The sequence below is a fragment of the Chelon labrosus genome (assembly GCF_963514085.1).
Source record: "Chelon labrosus genome assembly, chromosome: 11".
NCBI lineage: Eukaryota > Metazoa > Chordata > Actinopteri > Mugiliformes > Mugilidae > Chelon > Chelon labrosus.
This window is the reverse complement of record NC_140344.1, coordinates 27,715,103-27,738,778: the sequence shown is the minus strand read 5'-3', so window position 1 is coordinate 27,738,778 and position 23,676 is coordinate 27,715,103. Positions and strand designations below refer to the sequence as shown.

The 23,676-nt window shown below is 43.8% G+C and overlaps 1 protein-coding gene across 2 annotated transcripts; it reads left to right on the top strand.

Moving 5' to 3' along the window:
* Positions 1–253: 253 nt before the first annotated feature.
* Positions 254–23,676, top strand: LOC311495802 (BTB/POZ domain-containing protein 10-like; the record flags this gene model as incomplete). 2 transcript variants are annotated; one of them, XM_084555414.1, is made up of 8 exons in its annotated part: positions 254–422; positions 11,118–11,440; positions 11,529–11,838; positions 16,417–16,519; positions 17,726–17,846; positions 19,403–19,600; positions 19,747–19,857; positions 22,494–23,675. In XM_084555414.1, 7 exons carry the CDS (start codon positions 11,179–11,181, stop codon positions 22,949–22,951), a joined length of 1,563 nt encoding a protein of 520 aa, XP_084411540.1. In that variant the 3' UTR covers positions 22,952–23,675. The 2 variants fall into 2 exon arrangements, with proteins under 2 accessions (XP_084411540.1, XP_084411539.1); XM_084555413.1 differs by lacking the exon at positions 254–422 and adding an exon at positions 2,817–2,947 and having other exon boundaries at positions 22,494–23,676.

Below are 23,676 nucleotides of genomic sequence, written 5' to 3'. Positions count from 1 at the left end.
ATAGGATATTTTTATATGTTTAACTATTTAAAAACAAAAAAACAAATATAAAACAAGGCTGTTTGTTTTATAGGCTAAATAAATGTTAGATTTCTATGATATGAATGAATTAAAATCATTCAGATTAAATGTTTTAACGTCGTTTTAATGGGTTATTCAGAAATATTTACCAGTTCATGTTGATCTCCACGTTTGAGTGCGCGCGCATGTGCACGCCGTTGTTGTACTATCGCGATATTTGCAACGTGAATTCAGATTTCCATGACCAAAACAAAGAATCCTGAACTGACTGGTGGTTCGCTTACGCTGGGATTTTATTATTATTAATATATTTTTTCCTTATTTTTTTTTTTTTATGTCTTCGGTGGATTTTACACCGGACACTTCCAACAGCTGATCAAACCGGAATGAAACGCAAAGAGGTAAAGACATGCTGAAGGAAAATCTTGTTTATTTTAGTCGTTAGCTTGCTAACAGTAGCACCCCAACGGCTGGTTTTGTGTTTAGCTTAGCGGCTAGTGCTAACTCAACAGGCTAACCAAAAAGTCTGAAATCCTCTTAGCTGCTCTAACGTCTTTGTAAAGCCACGACTTGGTTCATTTTAACACTGGTGTTAAGTTCGTATATATTAAAAATGTGGCCGCGGTTTGTGTAGCAGGAAGAAAGATGCCCAGTTTATATCTAATTTTACAAGTTATGTAGCTTAACTGACGTTAACTCATGCTAATGCTACATTAAACTAGTGTGACATCCTGCCAGTGACGAGCTCTTTGCTGAGATGGCACCACATCTGTTCACAGCTGAACATGTCACCTCTTCTGTTTATTGAGGTGAACTTGTAGCCATACACTGGCTGGACAAAACATTAGGTACATCTGGGATAATATTCAAACACAACAGTCAGTACAGCACTAAATCACCCTCCATGTTCAGCTCAGAAAGGTGGTGATTCAACTGTGTGATTATTTCTTAGGGTGTCGTTTGTTGGTGCTGTTTAACTGAATTTAATTATAAGTGTTTGTGTTATTTAGTCTAGCTCACTGACTAAAACTTGAGTTTGTTAGAATATTAGGAGCTAGTGTCGTTACAGCACGATGCAGTTGAATAGTTCTACAAACCGCAGCCTCCAAAATGAAAACACACAGAATCAACAGGTCTCTGCAGGATTGTTAATAGATATATTCATAGTGTACCCAATTAATTATCCAACAAAGGTTCAAAAAAGGCAACTGGACTTGCAGATTTTTAGAGAAGACGCTTCACCACTCATCCGAGTAGCTTCTTCAGTTCTAGGGCACTGATGGGAAGTCTGAGGTTTAAATAGGAACTCCTCCTGAAAAAAACTTGCTTGTTATGCTAATAACCAGAAACTGGTGCAGCTAATTTCCATTAACGACTGGGTACTTACCTGTTGTTGAGGGGGGACTGTTTTGTCCCTATCCTCTTCCCTATGAACCCAATTAATTGGCGAGTAAGCGTAAATTTAAATTGTATTTCCTCAGTTATGTCTTTATTCAGCTTTACTAACATATTCCTCTTTGCTCTCGGTGAGTGAGAGAGACAATGCAGCTTGCTTTAAAATGTGTTTCATCTCCTCAAGCCATGAGGATGGCCTCCAACATTAAAACACAGTTGAATCAACAGCTCTGAATACCAAAACCTTCATGAAGATGAGATTTAGAGCACAGCTTTTATATTGGAAGGCTGTGTAGACTGCTGTTAAACACATAAACAGTAGTTTTACATGTAACAAATGAATCTATTTACTCATGAATTTATATTTCTAGGTCAACTTGACTGTATTGATATCTAGTCTTTATTTAATATACTATCAGAGCTCTTCAAATCCTATCAGAAAATTTGTTGATATCACAGTGAAATAAGCTAATTGGATAATTCACTGTTATGGGAGTGACAGAAAAACAGTGCCCACAGAACACACACAGATGCTCTTACTGTTAATCCCAAAGCGTGTGAATTATCTAAATCTCCGCTGAGCATTAATCCCAGAGGTGATTTATTTATTGATGGCTCCATCTGGATCATTACATCTAGAATGAGTTAGAACCTGGACTTTTGGAAAAAAGAAAGGACGATTTTCCCCCGTGAATGGTTAGAGGTGGTAAATACACTCTAGAATCATAGTCATTGTCTAATGGCTATGGATTTATGTGATAATATGACATGGCAGCAGCATACTGCATATATTATTGTGATCTCTATGTAATAATATAATGGAAAAGTCTTTAATGTCATTGCCGAACAGAATATCTGCAATGCAGCGAGATATATTTTCAGCTCTTTATGATGCCCAGTAGAAATGGTATAAAAAAAAAAAAAAAACAGCAGGGACAAATATATAATCTGAATCTATATTAGAGAGGCATGGAATATAAATATGAGTAAAAAATATGAATATAAATATAAATCTGACTGCGGATGATGTGGAAGAAGCAAGGTTAAATGAGGATTAAATAAAAATCTCATCGATACAAACGAGCAACTGAATGCACCACCGACTCACGGAGCTCTCTTCGAGTTGGCATCTTACGAGGTGGCACTTGAACGCAGCATCGCTCTGATTCAGTCGAGCACGCGGCCATTCACAGTTTAAGGTCCCTCCGGTGACTCTGAACGACTCGCCGGTGCGCGTCTCCTCCTCCTCCTCTTCCTCCACCACCTCCGTCTTCCAGGACGCTTTTGGGTCCCTTTTTTTTTTTTTTTTTTTTAACCAGCGAGTTCAGAGTCCGGCTCGAGCGTGTGTGTGTGTGTGTGTGTGTGTGTGTGTGAAACGATGCTGATGAAGTTGCAAAGTAATGAGCGAGGATGCTGAAGCCGCCGGCAAGCCCGCTTTGTTCGCAGGAGCGCAGGGCTTTTGTGCCGCGGTCATCCCGCAGCTCGTCCCCTGCTGCTTTGTCTTCACTTGTCTGCCCGCGGACACCGACCGGTAGGTGCACGTCCTCTTTCAAAGCACCGAGGGGTTGTTTTTTTTTAGCCTTGTCATTGTGTTACACGGTTGTGCAAGGCTTTTTGATTCAGTGTAATTAAAAAAAAAAAAAAATACACATCTATATAAATAACAGTGCCCCTAAAGGAGAACCAGTGACTTGACTTATCCTTAATGGAGCTCTCTGATACTATAATAAACCCTATAATATATAAAAATGGTCTTTTATTTTCTATAATGGAAGAAAAATCTGTATAACCTTCAAAAGATTAATTTCTAATCACTTTAGAAAAGGAATAATACACATGTTGTTATTTTTTACATTAATTGTCATTTTTTTGCTCGGATTCAAGCCAGGCTGCATCTTCCCTGCTTTTTCGCCCGTCAGTGTTGCGTCTGTGTCGGCGGCAGCCCCTAAATAATAGATAGGACCCTCACCCCTCGGGGGGGGGGGGGGGGGGGGGGGGGGGGGGGCGCGCACCTCGTGCTTTTAATAGACCTTGCCTTCTGCATCTTTGTCTTGAGTTCCTGTGCCCTTTCGAAGGTCGCTCAACTTTGTCTTTTAACGCCACGAACTCGCGCCCGGAGGATTTTTGTGAGTGACCCGATCGGGAAAAAAAAGGGGGGAAATTGTTAATGTCAAGGAGGTGGTGCACGCTAACAGGAAACTGGGACAATAAATTTAAATGTGTGAAATCTTTGGCTGCTGCTGTAAAATTAGCATAGTGAAGGATGAGAGGATGCGCTTGCCCCCCCCTAAGTGAAATATTGCCTTCTCAGTTCCTTCTTCTTTTGTTCCTTCTGCCCTGCTGGTCTGGTCTGGTCTGGCCTGCCGGCTGCCAGACGTGCTTTTTATTTTTTATTGTCCCGTTTCTGCCAACCATTAAAATCCCATTGGGAGATTGCAGTGTCAGCCATGGATGTAAACACACACACACACACACATTGCAATTAGTCTTATCTCACAAGATCATTTAATTCTCTGTGAGACGGTTCACCTGAAGACAGTGAACCAGAAGCGGAGGTGTGCGTCTGCTCCTTTTCCTCGGCTGTTACGGTGACCCTTGTCTTCAAGGACGTTTGCTAGAGTCTGCAGCCGTATTAGCTATAAACAGAAAAGATGGGGTTTCCTTTTCGTGTCAGAAATGCTGCGATCGTGAGCAGAATCGAAGAAGTAAAGTAGAACCGTACCATGTGCTGTTTGGCTTCACATTAAGGATGTCCCAATCAAGGTTTTTTTGCTCCCCTGATCCAATACCTCTTATCTTTTTATATTCATATATCGGCGAATCCAAGTCCCGATCCCATCCCGTCTAAATGTGCCCCCCCCCCGAAGAAAGGCTTTATTAAGTCCAATAAATAGGACCGTCAGTGCTAATGTTGTGTAACAAGAGGGTAGCTCGTACCTTGACTCCAGAAAACCTGGCGCTGGTTCAACTCCCTAACCCTCTCTGTGATATTTTTCTCCTTGACGCCGTCTCGAGGAAACGTTTCTCTCCTTTTTAAATTCAGCGTTCGGTGTTTGTCGATGTTTTGTTGGTGAATCAATCCTTCTGCCACCTCGCCAAACGTCCCACAGTGCGTCATTTACAAGTTGCTGTCGGTCTGACTTCATCACTGTGGCGTGGTGGTTAGCACTGATGCCTCACAGCAAGAAGGTTCTGGGTTTGAATCCAGGCCGACCCTAACCCTAACCCTTTCTGTGTGGAGTCTGCATGTTCTCCCTGTGTCTGCGTGGGTTCTCTCCAGGTTCTCCAGCTTCCTCCCACCGTCCAAAGACATGCTGGTTAGGTTCATTTAGTGTGAATGGTTGTCTGTCTCTCTGTGTTCGTCCTGCAATAGACCTGGAGACCTGTCCAGGGTGGACCCCGCTTCTCGCCCAGTGGCAGCTGGGATAGGCTCCAGCCACCCCCCCGCGATCCTTCACAGGACAAGCTGTTACAGAAGATGAATGAATGAATGAATGGATCAGACTTGGCTGAAGTCCAGTCCTGACCCATCTCCCGACACTGATCGGGACATCCCTACTTTATGTGTGTAAAATTCGACATCACTGGATCCTTTTTAAATTAGATTTTCCATATTTTTTTGGTCCATGTTTGGAGAAGATTGAATTTTAAACATCATAATCCCTCTTCGGGAGCCATCAGATAAATATTAATCTGTGACCTTGAGTGGGTGGTGCGTAGTAGAAATCAAGGTGATGTGCCGCCGCCGCCGCCGCCGCCGCCACGCTGCGCTCCTGATCATTTAATCTTTTGTCAGCTGGTCTCACCACATTGTGGTCCTCCCTGTCTGGGTCTAACCATCCAGACAGTTAACCAATCAGCCACTCAATCAGTCTATTAGCCAGTCAGGCCTCTCGGCAGCAGCTCCAGCGTGCTAAGAAGTCAGCCAGTATCCAGGGAGGTTCTTCTAATCACGAGCATCTGAAGCTCTGCCAAAACACACAGTTCACTCAGCACGGTGCACGGAAGCAAGACTAAAGGTTATTCACTTAATAAGCAGCTCGCTTTGTGGTTAAACACTGATTTATTTAGTTTTAAAAATCAGTGTCAGTGAGCAAAGTCAGTGCCCCGGCTTTAATTTATTTATCTGGACACGTGCAGAGTTGAAGCAGGCTCTGAAATAATAATAAAAAGATCTTTCTCTCTCTCTCTCCGCCCCTCCACCTCTTCCTCCTTCCATTTTGCGTCTCCTCCTTTCTGTTGCCGTAGCCTACAGTGGATGGTCATCATCATATTTCACAGCGGCTCCTCTCCAGAGAGCCCGGCCCCTCTTCATTACTAAGACCTGGATGTGTTTCTGCCTTACAAGCTCAGCGCTATTGATCAGATCAGCCAGCAGCGCTGTCGCAGAGGAGCCGAGAGGAGAGGAAGTCATTTATCCAAATTAAATAATGATTATAAATGGTTTGGTGCCAGCTGATACCTCTTACCAATACGAGAACATTTAGTATCTGCTAATGCGGCATGATGCACTTTTTTTAAAATTATAATTAAACAGTTTGTGTGATGTTGGTTAACTTGATATTTCGGGCTAAACATCTGTTCGGTATCATTAGCCAGCCAGCCATGTTCTTCTCCCAGATTTAAATTAGAGCTGCATCAATTAGTCAGTTACTACATCACCATAAAATTAATTGGGAGCTGTTTTGATGGTTAATTAATTCGCTTTCTGAAATGTGAGGATTTGTTTGTTTTCGTGTGGTACTCTGCAGTAAATTGACACAGGATGGAAGTTGTCCATCTTTTATCAGCGAAATTAATATTAGAGTAGCCGTAACTCACGCACATAGCCTGCGCCGGTGCGAGTCATCTATACTTGCTCATCAGTTAATTATTTTTTTCTACTTCCTGCTTTACTTTCAACGATTGTCAACTGAAACTTTCGCAGAAATTTCGACCGAATTTTGCCAAAAATGTCACCGAACACGAGTCGTACAATTGTCCGTATATCTCCAAACCTCCTCGGTTCACCTTACTGATTCTTTATTGACCCATTGCAATCAATTTGAAAGTTGCAGCAATGGAGAAGCAGTCGGCAATACTAAAGCGGAAACGCGCTACAACCAAGCGGACCAATCACAATCATCTCAGCTTCGGTGTTAGGGTCTGCACTGTTGCCGTATCCTCTGCGTCAACTTCACGCAGAAGTCTAAACCAGCTGTAAGATTAATGAATATGGGATTTAACCATTGTTAGCGGCATGATTAGGAACACTAGTAAAGATGGATGGATGGAAAATTGGTATCGAGTAGCATCATTACGTAGAGACGGAAGAAATAACGGTCAGCAAAACAGTATATAAAATGTACAAAATACTAGAATGCAATAAATATGAAGATATGTGGTAATTAGGGATGTGCGATATTTCATCGTTTACGATATATCGTCAAAAACATTCCCCAACGATAAGAATATGTTGTCCCGCGATAAAAAACGATAAATTCCCACTGATGACGTATAAATATGCGCGACACACTCGCAGCCCAACACGTATGGAATATTGACAAATTGACGATGGCGGAAGGCGGAGCAGATACGACGGGCAGCGAGGAGCTCCTTCCTAAACGAGGCTCCACCTCCGTTATCTGGTTTGGTTTTAACCCCTTAACGCCTGAATTGATTTTTCAATTATATAAAGAAATGAAATATTTGTATTTTTGCTCACCACTCCGGCCGGTCCTACCAGAAACTAGTGCTTGCAAAAGGTTCCTAGGAATTTTTTGAATGTGCACAAACCGACACTGGAGTGTTACGTGCGTTATTTCGGCTGCAGTCTGAACGGAAACAGTGCGTCGCGAATTTGCGACATTAGGCATGAAACACGCTACAACCAAGCGGACCAATCACAGGCCTAAATACTCTTCTGTAAACCCCCTCTCAAAACCTGAGGTTTTTCAAAATATGTCAACGCTTACTAAAACCTTAATTTCTCAGGCTCTGTAGCAGATAAAAACATGAGATAAAAAGCATTTGACAGCTTACTTCTTTGGCTTTCAACTTGACTGACTTGCTAGGGAATTTTGTTTGAAAAAACTGTATAGAAGCACACCGAGTCCGATCGAGACGCACGTTTTGATGTATTTTGTGTCTGTGTGCGACGAACGGTATTTGAGTTGAAAAGTTTCGAAAAATCGGGTGTGGAAAAAGTTTAATAATAATAAGAAGAAGAAAAAACGTAGATAAATTTCCCATTGAAATGAATGGAGAAGCCCGAAAAAAGCGGCAACATTCCAAAATTGTGGAATCTTCAAATGCATTTTTTTTAAAAATCAATAAACACCAAACATTTTTAAAATTTTGAAAATCAGTAAAGATCTATTTTTCCAATTACTTCGTCAATATCACTTCCTTCGCTTGAGTCAGCCGTGACGGATCGCTAGCACGGTGTTTAAAATTTTCGACCAAAACATACTCCACGTGTCAGGCTTATTTCGACCAATCACAAAGCGTTTTATTAGTCACATGAGTTTTAAAAAAAAATCCCTAAGCATCTCTGTCACTCACCCCAAGAATATTTCAGCCAATCACAGTGCATATAATTGGCCATGTGCCTCGAAAAAGACGACAACGCTCAAAATGACACAGACACGTTTGCCGGCCTTAATGGTGACTACGCACAGATGCGTGATCCGGTCTGAATGGGTTAAAAAGTCTGATGCGGAGCAGCAAACTACAACATGCAAGGTTTGCAAACAAATAGACCATAAAAAGGACAGTAACGCCGCTAATTTGTTCCACCACCTCGAACACAAGCACAAACCAGAATATGAAGAAAGACAGAAAATGCGCAAGGATGCAGAAGCAGCGTCGACTTCATCCAAAGAGTCCGGTAAAAAAAAAAACAACTCAGATAAAACTTGCCGATGCATTATAGTCAAAAAGATTGGTGTTTATTTAACGTCATTTTTATCGTAGTCTGTGTAAAAAGTCTTGAACTCAATGAACTACAATATAATAATCACTCAGGCAACCACCATCAATGCCTCCGTTCATCGTCTTAGCATATTCACTGTAAAACTGCATCTTTCCATTATCCAGATGTCTCATATTTGTTCATTCATAGCTACATAAATGGTGGTCAAATTCATTAAACGGCAATAATTTCTAATTCTGTGCGAAAAAAAAAAAAAGCATCTTTTTGAATGGATCTTAAATGTACGTTTGTGTATTCCCCCCCTCTGCATTAATGCGTGCAGGAGACTGTGTTAAGTCTCTGAAGTGGAGGCCAGATACTGTAACGGCTCTCTCCGGGCTGCTCGTCTGTCTCTGAACCACTCCAGGACGCTCCAGGACGCTCCACGCGCTCTCACGTTGAACCGGTTGTTGCCTAAAAACCAGCTTGCGTTAAAAGTTTGTTGCCGTGCGGCTCAGTGAGTCGGTCTCACGTGGATCAGCTCTCTAATGGATGCTGGCCGATGTGTATGTGTGCGTCTGTAGCTGCGGGATGGGGTCGGTGGTGGTGGTGGTGGTGGTGGTGCTCACAGCTTGGTGCGTGTTTTCTGCAGCACTCAGCCTCTGGAAGGGTTCACACGAGTTGACTGCAGACTTCAGCGGCGCCCCCTCTTTTCTCCGCAGCTCGGCTCATGGCACACGAGTCCTTTTATCCCCCTGAGCGATTTCTGCTCAACTCTATATACGTGTCTGTGTGTGGACGTGCCTGGAGAGGATGTAGTCTGTGCACCGAGTAAACCATCTCATTGTTCCATGACGATCCTGCACCGGTGTGATTAGTCCTGTCATCCCGCTTAGACTTGAAGCTGTGATCAAGGTTGTTTTTTTTTTTTATTCTTTGCGAGACAGAAGCAAGAAATGAAAATGTCACTGAATATGTTTCCTTTGATAGAAATATCTGATTATGTCGTCGATATAAAAGGTTTGAAAATGGTGTCTTTGAAGATTCTCAGTCGTCCTGGTCATGGTTTATCTAAAGCAAAGGCATCTTTACTCAACTCTTACCAGAATATGAGTCTGGTAACACTCCAGTAGGATTTCATTATGGGACGCGCTGCATAAGTAGAACCGTCTGTGAGGTGTGAGGTTTTTAATAATGGATTATTAAGATTTGCTTTAAGGTTTAGTTAAATGTCTTTAAATGCCTAGCCTGACTTAGAAGAACTGGATTTCAGAAGACGTGCATGACTGCTGTTATTCTACTCTCCATCATCACATAAAGCCCCGCCCCCCAAAAGATCTGATTGGCCCAGGAGATCTTTGCAGGAGCAGAATCCATAGACATATATAGATAGACGCGACATTGACTGTGGAGGGACGTGCCTAAAGCGCCGCCATCTTGGTACAGGGCTCGCAGAGGCAGCGGTGCATGAACATACGAAGGAAAGAGGTACTCCTCAATCTCAAAGTAGAATTATTCGCTGAATTTTTGACCGATTTCAAAACGTATTGAACTGTTAAAAACGTCACACATGTAGCTATGATAAAAATATGGTTTTACTACCCAAATACAAATTCTACTTAATGTTATCAGCAGACTGGCTTCTGACAGAGCGGTTTATGATCACTTTTATTGTGTAGAAACCCCATTCCTCCATAGATGTAATGCACTGTAGGAGCGAGTGGCCCTGTTCCAAGATGGCCGCCCTGTAGGCACGCCGCTCTAGTACACGGCAGCGCTCAATGTCGCGTCTATCTATATATGTCTATGGCAGAATCACTTCTCAGCTGAGCTACTCCAGACCAACTTTCCCTCACAAAAAAATAATAAAATGTTGGTCGTGTACGTTGGTCTGGTTGAACGAAGTCTCTTCTTCAACAGATGCTGATGTGTAGCGTGGCAGCGCTGATCATACAGACCTATAAAACTGAACCAATAATCAGCTTAAAAACTATTAATGTACTTGTAAATGGTTTTGTGGTGTAAAGCCGAACTTGAACGTTCACAATCAGCCCCAGTACTAAGAAAACTAGACTTGTCATGAAGACGTGTCACCCCTCATCCAGGCTGCAAATTCATTGCTAAACAATAAGTCGCCTTTGAAGATACTTCAAGGTATTTGTAGCACAGTCTGTATTTTACAGCCGTGTCCAAAGCCCCTTTCTCATGGGACTAGTATCGCCTGGGGATCTGTAGTAACTTGTAATAATCTGTGATGTGAATCTCATTTAAATTTTCCATGTTGGTAATTTGTGAAGTAAAAGCTGGTCCTGTCACGATCCTAGTCCAGTTCAAATTGACATCTTTGTTATATCCGCTGTGCGAGTTTTGTTTTGTTTGTTTCAGCTTCTTCTTCTTCTTCTTCTTCTTCTCCGCCGGTACACCGCGAAGGCTGCGTCAGCGATTATAAATGAAGGTTTGGATAGCTGTTAGGGTGCAGAGTCAGGATGTCACTTGCACGGCAGGAAAACTCTGTTCGGACTAAAAGCAATCTCAAAACCATTACGGGAGTGAAATCATCATCAGAAGGACGATAAGAGGGTTGAGATGGATGACACTGAATCTGCTGTATGTTATTCACTGACGCATTAATGTCTTCGTCACGTCGATAAAGGTGGAGCTGAAGTTCAGGAAGTGATCACTGGCTCAATATCGTCCCTTCACATCTGAATCTGCAAAGATCTCAAACTAACTGTGACATTATTGCTGTTTTTTTTTTTTAAAGTCTAACCTTAAGTCTTAATTGTGATTTCCTCCATCTCTCCTCCAGTGAGCCGTGTGGTTTGTCAGCGTTGGACTGCAGCCACCAACCACAGCAGCAGGTCCAGACCATGAGTCTATACGGGGCCGGGGCCGGGGCCGGGGCCGGTGCCAGCGGTGGGGCCGCCGGCGGGGCCGTCGGTGAAGGGGTCGGTGGGGCTGTCGGCGGAGCTGTCGGCGGGGCGAGAGAGCGAGAGAGAGGAGCAGTGGTGGAGCATTACCGGGAACAGCGGAGGCGCTCCAGCGATCATTCCCGCGACTCCTCACACGAGAGGGGAGAGAGCCAGCTGACGCCCTGCATCAGGAACGTTACCTCTCCCACTCGACAGCATGGTGAGGAGGAGAACGTAAAGTTAGCGTTTACCTGAGCTCGTTTGCCTTCACCCTTTACCTCACCAGCGTGTCCTCTCCTCATCCGCAGATCGTGAACGCGGCGACGGAGGCTCGTCCTCCAGATCCTCCAGCCCACGACCCCCCAGGGTTTCTCTCTCCTACTCCCACATAGGTGGAGCTCTGATGGGGGGCCACATACCTCGGTCCCTGGGTCCTCCGGGAAGCGACCACCACTCCAAATCTGGACCCTGTGATATGATCTACGTGTACGACATCAGCAGTAAAGAGCATCGCAGCGGGCTGAGGCTGGGGGAGAGAGTGACGCTTATTGTGGATAATACGAGATTTGTGGTAGATCCCGCGATCTTCACAGCTCAGCCCAACACCATGCTGGGCAGGTGAGCTCACAGAGACGGATTTATTTCAAGTTTTAGTCTCTACTTTAGTATTTCCCATATTGTTTTATGTGTAAAGGTATATACCATGCACCAGTGCCTCATACTTTAGGGTAGGGACATCCCAATCCGTATCGTGGGCAATCAGTCAATTCTAAAATGATCGGATCAGTATCAGGTTTCAGTCAGGTCTGATCTTTTCTAGGTATTTATTTTAGCTCCTCCAGAAACCAAACCTACGACTATGCAGCGGCAAAACGTCTTCTTCCTCTTGGCTAGTGTCAAAGCTGAAAGAAATGAAGTCAGTCAGGCAGAAATCTGTTTGGTGAGGTGGTAGTAGGAGATCATCCTTCAGTTCTACCAACTTGATTCAGCAGCTCCAGTAAAGTCAGAATCCATGGAGCATGAAGATCTGATTACTTTCCTTTAATCTTTTACGTGCAGGATCAGTGATATCTAATAACGTCCTATATATAAACAGTTCGCAGCATTTACTGGGAAACATCCCTAAATTTAAACAGTTTCAATACTTTATTTTGTCCTTTGAAGACATGGAAGAAGAGTGTGACTGATATAACATGAACTGTTAATGAGTAGAAAGTGATGGAATATTTCTTCTCGGTTTATAACAGCATTATTATTACTTCCCCTCTGGCTTTAGTAAAGCTGGAGGTTTTTTTTGTTTGACCTTTCCCTCCATCAGCCATCTGCCGTTCCCAGAAACTAAAAGCTTTAACTGTATCTGTGCTGAGCGAAGCGCTCTTCTCCTCCTCTTCCCTTTTTTCTATATAGATATATATATATTTTTTTTTTTTAGCTCTAATCATTCCGGTAGATTTCCTGTTAAATCAGAGCTGGTGGTTCAGTCTGAGTCATGCCTCTGCACACTTCCTGCTTTAATATGCATCCACAAGGGTCGGGGTTTAAAAAAATCATATAAATAAATTTCCGATTCAAACTGATCTTCGTTTGAAAGATCTGATATCGGTTCAAAAAACCCTTGGATTTCATTTGAAATGTAGAAATCTAGCAGTGGTCTGGTTTCCCATGACTCGTTTTGTGAGATCTCCCAGTGAGATTATCCCCACGTATGAAGGTCCAACTCTGAGAGCACCAATATGACTGAAAGCTGATTGGATTTATAAAATATGACGACAGAGAAGAGCCGCACGAAAGCAAAGACGCATGAAAGATGTGAAACTAGACGTAGAACGCTGTGAAAATACAACAAATCTCAGAAACACATAAATTCTAGGGATGTCCCAGTCAGTATGGGGCCGATCCAGGCATTTTCTAAATGATCTGACTGATTCTGGGCCTGATCTTTTGTAGTTATTGATTCTAGTTTTGCCATAAACCAAAACCACGTCTCTGTAGCATCAAAACGTCTTCTTCCTCTTGGTTGGCTAACGTCAAAGCTGCCAAAAATCGAAGAAGATGATCTAAAATCATGTGACTAAACGTGTCTGCTGTCTGGAAGAACTATAGTCAATAAAGTCACTCAGATATAAATGTATAAATGATGCAGTGTGGATATATTTGGTGAGGTGGTAGTAAAAACATCATCATTATATGTTTATGTAAGATCGGACCAGGACTCAGATCGGCCGATACTGAATATTTAAAAGATTGGTATCGGATCGAGGGGGCAAAATAACTTGGATCAGTACATCCCTGATCGTTTCCAAATTTAAAGTTGTTGGATTTTGTGAATCGGAATCAAATCAAATCATGAAATTCGAGTCATACAGGATTATTTTTGTTTCTCACACAAGTCAATGAGGAGGTTTTCTTTCTTGCGTCCTTTTTACACAGTTGTTCAAAAAAAGAATATTACCTATCAACTGTTTTGGTATTTTCTTTTTTTTTTTTTTTCAATTCTTTTTTTATTGTGATTTTCATGGTTCACATGTTCATTTACATCTCACATTACCAATCTCATCCTTTCATCTGTAAATTACATCTGAATAGCTCAGTAATACATCCACGATTGCATTGACAATACACAGATATGGATGATTGGTCCTCCCTCAATCACACAAAAGATGAAAATAATAAAATACAAACATTTAGAACGTAACTCCTTAGGCTTTGAACAAGAATGCTGGGGTGCACATCTGTTATATTAGAGGGAAAAAAATAAAATTAAAATACTGATGCGTATGGGTTGACACAGAAAAACATAGATGACTAAAGGAAATGGATATGAAACCTGGTACTAGACAAACGATGGACGAATCGGAGTGACATATCTAATCCATCTTTCCCATCTTTTCAAAAATAGATCCTGTTTTAGCCTTATAGCAAAAGTAATTCTTTCCATTTTAAAAATGTTATAAATGATGTCAAACCACTCGTCCACTGTGGGTTTCTCTAGTTTTAGCCACCTCCTTGTTATGGCTTTCCTAGAAGCGGCACTTAAAATCTGAAACAAGTATTCGTCATTAGAGGAGACATTCTCTGATGGTAAAACTCCTAAATATAATGATACAAACTCAAAAGTAATGTCTGTCCAGAATACTTTTTGCAAAATGTTGTAGACCTCGTACCAGAAAGGTAACAATATTGAACAAGACCAAAATATGTGAAAATGGTTTGCCTCGAGGCATCCACATTGTCTCCAACATATAGATGAATTGGAATAGTGTCTTTTTTGAGCTGGAGTGATAAAAAATCTAATAAGGGTTTTCCAACAAAACTCTCTCCATAGTGTTGAATTTGAAGTTTTCCATTGTATCTCACATAAATATTCCCAATCTTCTTCGTTTAAGACTAGATTTCCTTCCCTCTCCCATTTCTGTTTTACATGCAATGAGCTACCCTTCATTTGTTGTAAACCCTTATAGAGTCTTGAGATGGTTTTTTGGCCTGGGCCTGAAACATATGCATCCATAAATACTTTTAGTAGAGTGTTATCCCATTGCTCTTGTATAATCTTTTTCCTTATTTGTTCAACATGGTGACGAAGCTGTAAGAATCTAAAGAAGTCATCATTATTTAGACCAAATTGTCTCTGAAGGTTTTGAAAACTGTTCACTGACCCCTTAAACAAAAAGGTACAATATGCTGTAAGTCCATGAATTTTCCAGGCCTTGAATCTTGCATCCAAATTTTTAGGCATGAAATCTGGATCAAATGCACACCATCTCAGTATTTTTATCGCCTCTTTCAACTTCTTTTTAATTACTACCTTATTCCACAGCTTAAGTGGTAAAGCAATCCAGGGGTTTCCTATATCAGTTAACTTTTCCATCAAACCCTTATCTCCTATTGCCGCTTGAATTGGGAACTCTGCTGTTATGGCCCCCTCTAGCTCCTTCCATCTAGCAGTATATTCTGGATTGCACCAACACACTAACGGTCTCAACTGAGCTGCAATATAATAATTTTTTAAACATGGGAGCGCAACCCCCCCTTTATTTTTTGCTAACTGTAAATTCTGATATTTGATTCTTGGTCGGCGCCCTTGCCAAATGTACCTGGAGATGAGTTTATCCCACTCCTGGAACTGTTGATCAGGTATGTCTAATGGAAGGGACTGAAAGATATACAATAACCTCGGCAGGATAACCATTTTAACAGATTCAATACGGGAACCAAAATTAAGAAATGGTATTAAATCCCATCTTCTGATGTCTTCTCTGATTTTGTTGTTCAGGGGAAGAACATTCAGTGAGAACAGTTTTGACAAATCTACTGGTATATTCACCCCCAGATACCTCATGGATTCAGCTCCCCATCTCAAATTATATCTTTTTTTCACATTTTCTGAGGGACTGTAATTGAAACTGAGAATTTGTGTTTTTGAAACATTTAACTTATATCCAGAAAAGGATCCATATTGATCTAAAAGTGAAAACAAATGTATTAGAGATTGTTCTGGACTGGATAACTGTAACAGTCTGTCATCTGCAAACAATGAAATCTTTTGTTCTCCTCCTTTCATATGTATTCCTTCAATGTTCTTATTTTGAATAATCCATTTACTCAGGGGTTCGATAAAGAGCGCGAATAAAAGGGGGCTAATTGGACAACCCTGCCTTGTTCCACGTTCCAGTGAAAAAGGGTTCGAAACTACACCATTAATTTTAAGTCTGGCCCTCGGGTTATCATAGAGAGCTTCTATTGTCTTAATAAAAGAGTTGTGAAAACCAAACTCATCTAGGACTCTAAACAAAAAAGACCAATTTACACAATCAAACGCCTTTTCTGCATCTAGTCCTACTAATACTGCTTCTAAATCATGTTCTATTATATGACTTATTACATGTAGAGTCCGTCTGATATTATCTTGGGTTTGTCTGTGGCGAATGAAACCTGTCTGGTCAAGGCTAATGATTTGTGGTAACAATCCTTCTATACGTTTGGCCAGTATATGTGTAAAGATCTTGTAATCCTGATTTAACACGCTAACCGGTCTATAATTACCGCATTCATGTCTATCCTTCCCCTCTTTTGGAATAAGTGAAATTACTGCTTCCCTCCATGAGGGTGTTTTGGTATTTTCATAAGAAACCGACCATTAAACCCCTGCTCTCTGTCTCTCTGTCTCTGTTTCTCTGTCGGCCGTATTTCTTTTAGGATGTTCGGCTCGGGGCGAGACAACAACTTCACACGACCCAACGAAAAGGGCGAGTTCGAGGTGGCAGACGGCATCAGCTCCACCGTCTTCAGAGCCATCCTGGTGAGAAAGCACGTCTGCCACTTTGTGTTCATGCCTCCCTCCGTGTCACTGCACCACCTCTCCTCCGTCAAGCATTCCTGCTTCCTCTGCTTCACATTTTGTTCTGATCTTCGTCTCTCCTCTGTCTGAGGCGCAGACGTCAGAACCAGGATCATAGATCACAATGTTTTATTCACTTTGCTGCCCTCCAATATTTCTTCTACCTGTTCAGTTAGATCTGGCTCCTGTTAGAATTGCACGTCATTAACTTTATTATTAATAATAATGATAAAGTAAAGGCTGCAGCAGCGCAGGGTTAAATGCTCTGAAGTGTCTTTAGGCAAGACACCGAAACCTAAATTTGCTGCCATTCTTCGGTGAGTGAATGAGAGAAGTTTATTTAGTATTTACCACCTGAGCAGACTCCACCTGCTGGTGAAGATCGTGTGAGACAACGCAAAAAAAAAAGAAAAAGAAAAATGTGTTGTTGACTCAGCAGCAGCAGCAGCAGCAGGTCCAAGAACAAGCTGTACCTTCACCTGCCTGACGTAAAAAATAAATATTAGTTTAAGCCAAACATGTAAACTGAAGGAGAACTTGGATTAAAGCAGAGCAGCTTTAGTGCGAATCACCGCGGCGCCACAACGTTTTCAGTCCAACCTCAAATATCTTTTATGTAACAGAGAGCGTGCTGGTTTATTAACGCCCACTGGAGACTGCAGCAGCTTCACGTGTCGTCCGGTCGACGCGTTGGCATCTCTGTGAGAGCATCGGCAACAAAGGTGTAATTATCAGTTAATGGGTGACGGTGGGAGGAGTGTGTGTGTCAAAGAAGAAGAAATCAGATCTTAACTCGAGGAGACAGGAGAGGAAGTGAGCGCTCTGTAGAAACTCTCCTGGGTAAAGTCTGGTTTGACAGAAGCTGCACGGAGACAGCGAGAGGAGGGACAGTGACGTCGGCAGCTTGTGCTTTCATCACCCTTTCGCTTATTACTCCCCCCTCCTTCCCTCTGTTCTCCCCCTCCCTCCCTCCCTCCCTCTCTGTGACGTCGCCTGATTTCAGTTTCATCACAGCTCGTCCTCCATCCCTCCTCCTCCTCCTCCTCCTCCTCCTCACCCATCTCTCTCTCTCTCCCTCTCTGCAAGCGAAGCAGCATTAATAATGGCGACCTGTTTTCTTCTCCCGCTCTTCTCCTGTCCGTGTGCGCGCGCCGCTGAAAATGGCAGGATTACTACAAGTCGGGGATAATCCGCTGCCCCGACGGCGTTTCCATCCCCGAGCTGAGGGAGGCATGTGACTACCTCTGCATCTCCTTCAACTACAGCACCATCAAGTGCAGAGACCTCAGTGAGTACAACGCAAACTCTACATGCTGCCGGGTGACTGTGTGAACGGTGCGTGGCTGCAGGCAGATGTAGCTCCGGGTTCGGTCAGTGCAGAGTTTGGTGAGTGTGCAGCAGATTGTTGTCGTTGTTCTTGTTGTTACGTTGGAGCAGAAAACAAAACAGAAACAGAAACATCTCTTTGGAACGGTTATTATATCTTCCTTTTAAAGCCCTCGTAGAGTATACGACACATGAACGATTGTTTGTATTCGACGCAGCATCGTGCAGCTACATGAAGATGTAGGTTTGTCACAATGCCGCCTCTGTGTTGTGGTGTTGTTGTTGTTGTTGTTGTTTGTGTGTCTGAGTGTGTGGGAGGAGCAGCTTCAGCTCCCAGGCTGCTCTGTGCCGAGCCTCTAAGTAGGTCATGATTAGCTGTGAGCTCTAATGCTGGTTGCGCAGACTGAAACGAGGCAACCGCAGCAATCAGCTAAATATTCCTCCACAACAAGGTTCGATTGTCTTTAGTGGTTTCTGTGTCTGGAGTCTAATTCTGTGTTTGAAACCTTTTACTGGTACATCAGGCGGTAATATATTTAGGTCATAATTGAACAAGACATTTCTATAAATAAGTAAAGAAAGCGTTCTGCTACAGTGGAGACATTTATTAGCCTGGCAGCCAGCCTGGACTTCTCCTACCTAGAAACTTTGTTCAGTGGAAAGTTGGTTTGGAGTCGCTCCACTGGGACCAGCTGCCTGCAGTCTGCATCCTCACCACTAGATGTCACTAAGTCCTAAACGCTGGACCTTTAACTGCAACTTATCAAGCACATACACTGATCAGGCATAACATTATGACCACCTTGTTGTTGGATCATCCCACAGATACTTGATCAGTTTGGGATCTAGTGAATTTGGAGGCCAGGTCAACACCTTGTGCTGTTCTTTATGTTTTTTTTTAGTTGTTCCTAAAGCGTTCATAACCGTTACTGCCGTCAAGGAGTGTCATTGCTACGGGGTGGGGGTGCCTGGTCTGGTCTAGGTGGGGTGGGGGTGTCTGGTCTGGTCTAGGTGGGTGCTACATGTCTAAGTAACATCTACACCAATGAATGCCAGGTCCAGAAGTTTCTCAGCAGAACATTGAACTGTCACAAGATGGTTTAAATGTTATTTACTTCTCCTGTCAGTGGTTTTAATGTTGTGGCTGATTGGTGTCGCCTGGATGATCCGCTCCACTGAGCACTGAATTCTACAGCCAATAGTTTGGGCGGAGCTTTATGTGGTGATGGACAGGTATACACGTCTTCTGGGCACCGTGGACTCTGATTGGTTGTAGGACTGTCCAGTTGAATGCAGAAGGTTTTTTGTTTTTTGGTTGTAACATAATGAAATCCAGTTTAGTTAAGCCTGGAGAAGCATTTACAGTAAATGTCTTTAAACTAAAATCTTAAAAAAGACAAGAGCAGGACTCACAGTCTTTGTTACAGCCAATCAAAAAGTAGCTTCTGCAGTTTTTTAGAATAGTTCTCAAGAACTCAACGTCTGTCTTCCTCTGACGTCCTTCCGCTTCGTCCTCAGGCGCCCTGATGCACGAGCTGTCCAACGACGGAGCGCGCCGTCAGTTCGAGTGTTACCTGGAGGAGATGGTGCTGCCGCTGATGGTGGCCAGCGCTCAGAGCGGGGAGAGGGAGTGTCACGTCGTGGTGCTGACTGACGACGACGTGGTGGACTGGGACGAGGAGTACCCGCCGCAGATGGGAGAGGAGTACTCGCAGAGTAAGATGTGTTTCTGTGGGGACGAAGCTCGTGGTGTTGCACCGTCGACACAAACTGAATCAAGACAGTTAAAGGCAACACTGAGACAATAGTGTGTCAGTTATTCTGTGTGTGTTGAACGTTCCTTTTTTCTTCTTCCTCCACAGTCATCTACAGCACCAAACTGTACCGCTTCTTCAAGTACATCGAGAACAGAGACGTGGCCAAGTCGGTGCTGAAGGACAGAGGACTGAAGAAGATCAGACTGGGAATAGAAGGTACTTATTATTTACAGTGTGAATGTTATATGATGGGCGGCACAGTGGCGCGGCGGTTAGCACTGATGAATCACGGTGAAGAAGGTTGTGGCTTCTAGTCCAGGCCGACTGGGGCCTTTCTGTGTGGGGTTTGTATGTTCTTCCTGTGATAGACTGGAGACCTGTCCAGAGTGGACCCCGCCTCTCGCCCGATGACAGCTGGGATAGGCTGGGATGATGTTCCTGGAGGGTTTTTATAGCGTGTCTCTTCTGGCTCACACACCTACTCCCTGAGTTTCTAAAAGCAGGAGATGTCTGTTGTTGTTTTGTGTTGTGCAAAAGTTTTAGGTTCTAAACGTAGCATGAGGATACTTTCCTAAATCTCTGAGGACTTGTCACAGTATTCAGCAAAAAACAGCCTGAACTTAAACTTCAAAAGTAGGAGCGGGAATCAGAAACCCGATCCTACTTGGAACCAATTCCAGTTTTTACAATTCATCAGAATCCTAGGCCTCGGACATTATTGATTCTTCTGACCAATGCTTCCGCTCAAGACATGATATCATCCTCTGCAGCGTTCCATCATAGGCCTCCAGATTTTGTGCTGACAGATAATGAAACAGCTGGTTTGGTGCTGAGAACCATGTAGGAACCATGCAGGACTACGTTGCCCCACACCGAAAACTGATCAGGAACTGATAAATTGGATCAAACAGCATTTTTATTGATAAAATCTATTCCCATCCGTATTCAAAAGCGTAGGAACTCATTAAACAGACACCCACTGAAAGTGAAACATCCTTCAGTAGCAGCACAGCAGCCGTAGCTACATGAGCATCTCAACATCAACAAGATCCTCCAGCTTTCAGCTCTTAAAACAACCAGACAGCAGAGAGGTCAGTCTGATTGTTGACTGTGGTCAGAGTCTGACAGTCGTCCTTGTGTCGCCTGGTGTGTGTCAGACTAGATTTGATCTGAGACTCTCCAGAGCAGATGCTAAAGGTTAGCATGGCGGCATGGCACCGCTACCTTCCAGCTCCGGTTTGTTTCTGCACATACAGACCAATAAAACCTGTAGATTTCTATTAACCTTTAGTAAATCAATATTACAGCTACGTTACAGTTAACAGTCAACACTATGTATGCTAATGAATTAGCCCCAGGCTCCTTGTTCTTGTTGTGGTTAAAGCTCTTTACGTGTGTTTGGGCTCGTCGTCCTGCTGCAGGATGAATCAGGCTCCTCCTCAGTGGATCAAACCCTGATGATTAAAAGATTGGAAGCAGCTTCACATGTTAAAGTTTAACAAACTGGACCGTCCCCTCGGGGCCTCAGCGGGACGTTTTTACACGTCTCCACTCGGTAAATGATGTCAACACCTTGTTAAAGTCTAACAGACTCGACCTGAGGACAGAGTTTCCACAACACCAATAAAACTAAAACGTCAAAACCGAAGAGTAACTGGATCCAAGGTTCACTGTCTCCCTGAGGATTAGACCAGATCAGCATCACTCTCAGGTCCGTGTGCTTACGACCCGTTAGCTTAGCATGTAGCTGCATATCTACAGCTCATTCATTCCTATGAGCCTCTCTCTGTCTCTCTCTTGTTTAATGGACACACAGCTCGTTGTAAAAGCAACACTTCGCTGGTTTACGAGGCGCTACGTGCTGGACCGGTTCTTGGCCACGACACTGGGCTCTCTGGAGTCTCAGCTGGTTGCCTGGCAACTGATCCTGTTGCTCCATATTTACTGTACACGCACCGTGGTCTTCACGGTTTCCACATCACACTCTCAACACCCGCCAGTTTATTAGGTACACTAGTGAAGACAGTCCTGCAGTAAACCTCGTCTCCATGTAGCTTTAGTTTATAAATAACAGAGAGATTCATCTGCACCACAACCTCCATCCTCCACAGTCATCCTCCAGGTGAATCACCACCTTTCTGACGCTGTTAAATAAAACATGAACTTTAGAAGAGTCGTGAAGGAGGATTTAGGTTATTTTTACTAGTGTACCTAATAAACTGGCAAGTGAGTGTGTTTCCCAACATGTTTTTTTTTATTTAAAGCAGAACTTTTGTTTTCCGATTAATTGCACAGATACTCTTGACTCATGTATGTTTAATAAATGTCTACAGTCCCTCAGAGTCCTGAGTCCATTGCTGAGTTTCTGGTTCTTGGTTTCTCTGCTGTAGTCTACTCCAACGCCTCATCTCAAAGATCAGTCTCAGCTGAAAAACTTCACAGATTCTTACAAACATCTTGGCGAGGGTCTGGTATTTACCTCTTAATCCAGGAAGCTGGAGTTTGGTTTTGTATTGCACCAGAAAAATGACGTGTTCTCATAGAAACGTCAGCCTCTCACAGCGTTTCCTTTAGTGGAAGGTTGTTCTGGAGTCTCTCTGTGGGGAACTGATGCTCCTGCAAAGATCTGCTGGGCCAATCAGATCATTAGGGCGGGGCTTAATGTGGTGATGGACAGAAGAGAGTTGGAGGACTATCTAGTTCTAGTTGATGCTGAGAGAGTTTTGGAGTGATACCAGACTACAGCAGGCCGTCATAACATCCAGACAGATGACTCTACGTCTGATTATCTTCTGCAGCTTTGAGCGAGTGAAAGTAAAAGTCTTGACCCGCGTCTCGTTTGCTCCCCACAGGATACCCGACCTACAAAGAGAAGGTGAAGCGGCGTCCCGGAGGCCGCCCGGAGGTCATCTACAACTACGTGCAGCGGCCGTTCATCCGCATGTCCTGGGAGAAGGAGGAGGGGAAGAGCCGCCACGTGGACTTCCAGTGCGTCAAGTCCAAGTCCACCACCAACCTGGCCGCCGCCGCCGCCGACATCCCCCAGGACCAGCTGGTGGTCATGCACCCGCCGGGGCCGCAGGTGGACGAGCTGGACACTCCGCCCCAGCCGCCGGGGCCAACGGAGAACAACGCGGGCCCCCAGCTGGCGGCGCCCTACGAGGGGCCCAACCAGCAGGCTCAGGACAGCCAGAACCAGGCCCCACACGGCCTGGCCCTCAGCAACCAGCAGCAGCAGCACAGCAGCAGTCACACTCAGGCCACCTACCACTACGAGCCGGACCCCGACTCGCCGTCACCCTCTGCATGATATGGGCCCCCCCCCCACCACCTCCACGTTCACACTTCGAGCAGCAAGGCCCTCGTCACCGCACCGAGCCACATTTAGAGCTAGAGAGAGAAATAAAAGCCAGTAAGCACAGAGTCCACCTCTCCAGCTAAAATTAAAGCACTTCTGGCCTCTTGTTGCTTTCAGTGTGAACACCCACCTCTCTTCCCTCCCTCCTCCTCCCCCTCCTCCCCCTCCGAGTGGCGAAGCACCACTTTGCCTTCTGCTGCAGCCTTTTCCTCAGTCGACACGGCGGCCCCAACGTACAAACGAGAACTTTGAAGCACATCAGCGGACCTCCTCACCCTCCTCCTTTTATTTATCTCCCCGAAGGAGTTCAGTTGTTTCTGTACACATGTAAAAAAATAAATAAATAAATAAAGAGAGTTTTACATGAAGAAGAAGCCTGAGAGAGAGAGAGTTGGATGCTGTACCTCAGTGAGGAGGTGGACTCCAGTGCCTCTTCATAGTTTACTCAGAGGGACACCATGTTGATCCTGGTTGTATGTGAAGGCCTTTTATGATTTTGTTGTTTTTTTACACGGCGCAGATGAGATTTTTTCACTCCAGTTAAATTTGTTTTGGTTGTTTGTACTGGTTCCTGCTCCCTCGTCCTGACTGAGCTGCTCCGAACGCGGCGCAGACCCTCGGTCCGACCGAGCGGCGTCAGGAAACATGTTCAACACCGTTTTCTTCTTTTTCTAATA